Source organism: Schistosoma haematobium, chromosome 2 (genome assembly GCF_000699445.3).
Source record: "Schistosoma haematobium chromosome 2, whole genome shotgun sequence".
Lineage (NCBI taxonomy): Eukaryota > Metazoa > Platyhelminthes > Trematoda > Strigeidida > Schistosomatidae > Schistosoma > Schistosoma haematobium.
The window spans coordinates 5,895,713-5,902,956 of record NC_067197.1 but is presented as its reverse complement, the minus strand read 5'-3'; the positions used below and the strand labels follow the sequence as shown (position 1 = coordinate 5,902,956).

Here is a 7,244-nt window from a genome sequence, read left to right as displayed (position 1 = left end):
TTTATATTATTTTAATAGTTATCATCTATTCAGCTTTTAGTTGTTTATCGAGAATTTGAATTCAATGTTTAACATTATGTATAAGCCAAAATGTAATCTATCAAAAGACTGATATCTGTTGATGTTGCAAGGAATCTTTGTTAATATTCGATCGGAGATCTTTACGAATAATGAGGTAAGTATTATACATTGATACATTTCAGTGAAAGTGTATTAAGTTTAAAGTTAAAATATACTTTGCAATTTCGTGGATTGGTTGATGTTAGACATTAACACCGTTGGATGCCGGCTCAGTGGTCTAGCTGGTTAAGCGCCCGGCGCGAGACCGATAGGTCCTGGGTTCGAATCTTGCGGGAAGCGGGATCGTGGATGCGCACTGCTGAGGAGTCCCATACTAGGACGAAACGGCCGTCCAGTGCTTCCAGGTTTCCAACGGTGGTCGAACATTAATTGATTCATGATCTCAATAAAAAAAACTTAACAATCTCCACGACCCCCATACGGATATATAAAGACAAGTTGAAACAGTTATGGTTTATGTACTGAATCTAGTTAAAAATGTGCTACATCAGCTGTAAATTTAAGCGTCTTAAAGATACTACACTTATTCATGAAAATTAAGAGTTCTCAAGAAAAGAACACAAATCAGTAGTGATATAAATTTCTCAAGAGAAATTTGAATATTGACTTCATTGACCAGTGAACTAAGTCTTGATACCTTTAAATAAATCAGGCAATCAAGGTTTATCAAAACTAGAATAGATATGATCAATGTTATCAATAAAAGTATGATGAAACATTATGTTATTATTTAGAAATCACCAACATTTTGTTTTCTTTAAATCAGTTAAGTAATTTCTATGATACACATTGTTCGACCATTATGGAAATGACCAAATGTATCATCAGTGACTCTAGTTGATAATACCACCACTTTATTGTAAATAAATAAAATAAACAAAATAACATGATGGCGTTTGAAACGAACGGTACTGGGTTCGAGTCCCTGAGTGAACATCACCTCTGCGATGCAGGTACATTCATCTGACGAGTCTCAAATTGAACGAAACGAGCGTCCTAGATTCCACTGCTAGCCACTATCCATTTTTGCTTTAAAAATTTGTGACTTAAGGCTACGTCGAGGCAATTCGCACAGGATGCATATATGCCAACGTGAGATTGATCAATTTCAGTCCTAAATAACAATGAGAAGATACAAGTAAAACAACATCAAGTGAATGAATTATGATGTTGTATGACAATTATTTCAGTGATATATATATATATATATATACGTAATAAATTATAGATAAGTTGGTAACTGTGTAGTTGTGACGTGAAGTTAACATAAATAAACAGCTGTTGAAAGAGATATTTTATGTCAGATGATAAAAATGCATGATGATAAGAGTGAAGAAGGAGATGCTGTACTGATGAGAACCAAGGGTTATTTATAAAACACACCATTTTAACAACAAGAGGAGAAACAAGATTGTTTTATTTCATCTTAGTGCTCTATATGGATCATACTCGGAGTATTATTATTATTATTAATGGCTTTATTCAATATTATATTTTGGTACAATATAGAATTCAAACACAATTGTATGAACGAGGTGTTTCAGTAAGTTTCCTTTACAAAAACAAACAAAAAAAAGAAAGTAAAAGGGTGAAAATAAAGATCTGAAACTATATAGCTTTTCAATTAGAGACGTGTTTACAAATACAGGTTATTGAATAGGTCAACTTGAACCACCTGTTCGTCACAGAGTTTATTTGCTAGTTAAGGCATTATAGAACTTTTATACTTTTGCTTGCGTGCATGGATTTTAATGTAATTACGTCTCGTTCTACCAGAAGATGTAAAAGGAGAAAGATATGAGTGAAGGGGATGGTTAGTATCTGATAAGAAAACACCTGCCAGGAGTTTGCATGACTTTAGATGTCTGTCCACAACTATATTAATTATGACCTCGAAAGATTCACCACACACCTTGCCAACTGCCTTCAGCAATCTCCGCAATACAGAAATGTCTTTTCTCAAAAGCCAGGGAAAGAATAATGGAGAACAGTAAAGAATAATAGGTAATATGCAAGAATTGACAAATTGTAAGTGTAAATGACGAGTAATCCCAAAAGCATGCAGCCTCTTTATATAGTAAGTCAAACGGAAAACTTTCTTCGATAACAGTAAAACATGGAAAAATCAAGAGAGATCAGAGGGGAAGGTAACATCAAGATAATTGACCTTCTACGTCGTGTTTATCAAAGAGTCTCTAATGGCACAAGCATTATGGGATCCCAAAATGTTATTTACATGCCGTTCATGTCTCATGCTAAAGTTAACAGCTTGACATTTAGACGGATTAAGTATGAGACCATTAACAACAGACCACCATTCAATACGAGACTAAAACTCATTCATTTCTATGGGATGTAAAGAGGTAGAAATCAGCATATATACAGTAAGATTATCCGCATATTCCACAAAAGTGTTTTCTATGAAAGAACGGCTCATAATGGTACATCCTCATCAGATAGTAGAGACATTGAACACTTTCCTCCAAACACGGTGTACTGTTCTTTTACATAGACGTAGGAAAACAGCTAACTGGTTATCCAGTTGTCAGTGTAGACTCTCATAAACTTATTAAGTAAAAGTTGTCTTGGTATAAAATCAAAAGCAGAAGTATAGTCCAGTAGTATATGAGGGTCTTGAATTCAATTCCTGTTAGGGTTTTAAATACGCAGAAGTTCAAGTTAGCATGCAATAATTATCCAGCTTTTAAAATGCATCAACTGATATTAGTTTACAATGTAAACGATGAAATTTAGATGTTAGTTAGCAATGAAATATTCAACGTACATTTTGTTCCATTTGGAACTTATCGACCATATATACCTAAATACTAATTTTGAAGACTCGAATATAGTATTATAATATTCAAACATTAACACTATATCCACTAAGCTACTGAATCCAAATAGCAACTAGTTTATGTAACAAGTAGGAATTTTAGGGATTATAATCGATTAGCCTTTTTTGGGGTGGTGGTGGGGTATATATACATTTAAATTAATCACCAACGTTACATAAAAAATAATTAATCCATATTCTCGTTTTCGCCATTTGTTTTTATTATTAAAAAAAACAAAAAAAGAAAAACAAACAAAATATTTCACTAAAATTTTATAATTCTAAATGAACTTTAAAATACCATTCAAATACGTCATAAATTCTTTAGTTTAGTCTCAATATAGAAGTAACAAGTCAAGAAGAGAAAAGTAAATGAAACAAATGACAATAATAAAATTTCTATGACCATTCTATTTTTGGTATCTTTCTTTTATATATATAGTACGAATATATATGGCTGATTTAATGCAAAAGGATGTCCTTGTATAAAAATGTTATTACATTTACAATTTGTATCAACCTTATAGTAACCAGTTTCAACAACAACAACAACGACAACAACAACAACAACAAAATCCAAAGAGGGTGAAATGTAATGGGCAGGAATAACTTGAATGTAAGAATAGTGTAAAGAAGAATGTGTATTGTATTTTGTACATAATAAAAAAATATATATGTAAATCACAAAGGTGCAAACAAGCATTCTTTTCAGAGAAAGAGAATGAGGGGAAGAGAGAGCGAAAAAATGATGTGGAAAAGAAGAACCGATTGAAAAATTATATAGCTGTATTTCATTGGAATGATTTATGAATTAGGGCATATGTAATAATGAACAGTGAATGGAATAATGTATAGTTACACTTAACATAATCAAACCAAACAGGTAAAACGTTCATTCTTAAGTGATATTTTTATTCAGTGATATAACTACCCCAAGAAAAGTATATTACAAAGTGTAAACAGGTGATAGAGCATATGAATTCATCTATAGACAATGGTAGATGTTCTATTGTCGAATTTTTAATGTCAACCAAAATGTTTTTAATCAAGTTTGCCTATATAGGTTAAAGTGTAAATGTGACTATTCATTGCAACTCGCTGAATATTAACCTAAAATGGTAAGAGACAGTTGGAACGATGTTATTCAACTAAGATTTATACCCTATTGATATACGTCATCTATACATACATAGGCGGTCTGCTTGAGTATCTGGGCTACCTGTTCCTGCCATCTAGATGTTTCAACAAGTTATCTAATTTTGTTTGTTTTGATATATCATTCTCTCTATTAATCGTATAACCTATCCTGGTGCATTTCTGAAATGTGTACAACTTTTCGTTGTCAGTTACAAAAAGCCTAATGAGAGATAATGTGGTCGCTGGCAATATGCAGCAAAATAATATACATTATTCAGATGTTCATTTACTGGACTGCTAACATCTAACTGGCGATCACTCAATATTTATCGTCAGGATCGACCAAGAAGTAAGAAACAACAACTTGTTGAAATACTTTGTTCTGAGAATTCTATATTGTACCAAAAATATAATATTGAATAAACCTTATAATAATAATGATAATAATAATAAAAGATACTAAAAGCAAATTCACGTGACAAAATCTTGACAGTCATTTCAATGCAAATAGCTTTGTTTTAATTGCACTTGATGATGTTTACTTGAGTATTTTCATTGTTATATAGGACTGCAATTGATCAGTCTCTTGTTATCATATATGCATCCTGTGCGGACTGGATTCCACAGCTATCCATTGTCCATCTTAAATGGCTTAAATATGATTATACTCAGTCAGCTATCCCGTTTTCACGCTTAGGACCAGGCCGCACTGATCATCATCGCGGTTGGTTGGCCAAGGTTTGACGTCCTGGTGATATGTACTATAGTACTGATCCATAGAAATACGATGATATAGCTATCCCGTTTGTTTGCATAAATATTTATTTTTTGCCAACCTTTAACTTAGTTATCAAGTTTATTCTTAATTAACTAACTTCAGATGATATAAATGTTTGAAAGCTCACTGCGATCTTCATAAATCATCATGTGTTCATTAGTGACTGGCTTCAAGAGGTATATCCTGGAGTTCTAGTGAGAAGCGATGACCGGTGATATTCAAGCGGATCTGTTGTGAAACAGTAACTCACTCAACGTAATGATGGACAATGGCGTAATTTGGTGGATCGGTTGTGGTTAGATATTAACACTGTTGGATGTCGGACCAGTGGTCTAAAAGTTCAACGCTCGCTCGCGACACCGAAGCTCCTGGATTCGAATCCGGCAGGCAGGATTGTGGATGCATAATTCTGAGTAGTCTCACACCCGGATGAAATGACCATACAGTGCTTCCAGTTTTTTCATAATATTCTAGTTTTAACTGATTTATGAATGCTTCTAGAAATCTCAAAAGAAGACAAAATAACAATAATCTTTCTCTTTTCAAAATTTAACTTGTCAGATTTTAATCAAAATTATGTTATTATCAAAATTAATAATAATTAATTGTCAATTATAGGATAAACCAATATGAAGTTGTGTATTTTTTAAAATTTATTTTGTAAATATGTCGTCAATGATTAAACACACGGATACAAAACCACCCCCACCCCCACCACCACCAACAACAACGAATGCACCAAACAATACCATATAACATAGAGAGAAAGAAAATGTATGAAACAAATTATTTACATTTAATTAATTGTTTATATCATTCGTGATTTTCTTTCTTTTTTCTTTTTCCATTATGTTCTCGTTTTTCCCATTTGATATTTACCCCAGTTTTCGTTTTATTCGATTTAATATTTACAATAAAAGTGTATTCATTAATAAAAAGGATTATGAATCTGTTAAAGATTTTGTTTTATATACAAACATAATATTATTATCATTATTATTACCACTATTATTATTACTATTATTACTACCATTATTATTATTACTACTACTACCACTATCATTACTGCTTTTATTATCACTACTATTATCATTACTATTATTATTATTATTATTATTATTACTATTGTCATCATTATTACTACTACTACTACTATTATCACTGCTATTATTACTACTATTATTGTTACCAATATTATTATTTTTTAAGGATGAAATCAAATAGTTACAATTTTTGGATAACATCAGAAAATCAATGAAAAAACAATTTTTTTCTTGATTTGTTTTTGTAATAATTAGTAAATGTGATTAGATGAAGTACACTGATGAGGGGTTTCATATTAGGATAAGATGGTTAAACAGTGCTTTCAGGTTTTCAATGGTAGTGTAACATTGGTCGACTCATGATCTTAATATTAAAAAAAAAAACAACATAGTAATCTCCACAATCCCATACTGACAATTCATATTGTTCATTTGTATAGTTTAAATGTAACATTTCAGTTAAATTATGAATTCATTGTCTTTTGATTTTAGTCATGCTGGTAGATATCGATTCATTGACTAAGGTTATCAATGTGATTATCATAACTAATAGCTGAAAATGATGTATGAAATAGTTTAGAATCTGTTTCAATGAAATATATGTATCCACTATTCCTTCCCTTAGATTTTGTGTCTTAAAATTATTGTATACTTCTTTATCCCATAGATTAATTCTTTCTTCCTAAATCATATCGTTTGTGTGGATTATTTTGTACTTTCATTAATATTATTACTACTACAACTGCTTATACACTTGTCTTGATCATTTCACTTCACTAGGTTCACTAGATACCGTATACGACTGTTTAAATTGTAAGATATAACTTAAGTTTTTGATTGAGATCATGAACTAATTGATATTAGACCACCATTGGAAACCTGGCAGAACTGGACGGCCATTTCGTTCTATTGTGGGACTCCTCAGTAGTGCGCATCCACGATCCGGCTCGCGAGATTCAAACCCAGGGCCTTCGGTCTCGCGCGCGGACGCTTAACCTACTGGACCACTGAGCCGGCATCCAATGAGGAGTCCCACAATAAAAAGAAACGGCCGTCCAGTGCTTCCAGGTTTCCAAAGGTGGTCTACCATCAATCGGTTCATGATCTCAATCAAAAACTTAATAATCTCCACAACCCTTATACTATTAAAGTATTTTTATTGAAACCCGATTATAGTATGAAGTGAAGTATTTTGTAGAGGTACTTTTGATAGTAATGATACATTCCCATTGGAATGGTTGCAAATTCTGTCTCAATGTTTGTTATTCATGTGACCACTTGAGCAATTGCTTATCAGTTTACCTATATACCTATACATCTACTATATTAATAATGTCATATGAATGAAGCGTTTTAGAATTAATGGTAA

At 32.1% G+C, this 7,244-nt stretch overlaps 1 protein-coding gene across 1 annotated transcript; it reads right to left on the bottom strand.

The window, feature by feature from the left end:
- Positions 1 to 5,637: 5,637 nt before the first annotated feature.
- Positions 5,638 to 6,103, bottom strand: MS3_00010731 (uncharacterized protein). Its single transcript, XM_051219126.1, has one exon. It carries the CDS (start codon positions 6,074 to 6,076, stop codon positions 5,774 to 5,776), a length of 303 nt encoding a protein of 100 aa, XP_051067329.1. The 5' UTR covers positions 6,077 to 6,103; the 3' UTR covers positions 5,638 to 5,773.
- Positions 6,104 to 7,244: the final 1,141 nt, after the last annotated feature.

Excerpts from the sequence above, each read along its gene's own strand:
- MS3_00010731 (XM_051219126.1), bottom strand. The coding sequence starts at position 6,076 with ATGTTATCCAAAAATTGTAACTATTTGATTTCATCCTTAAAAAATAAT.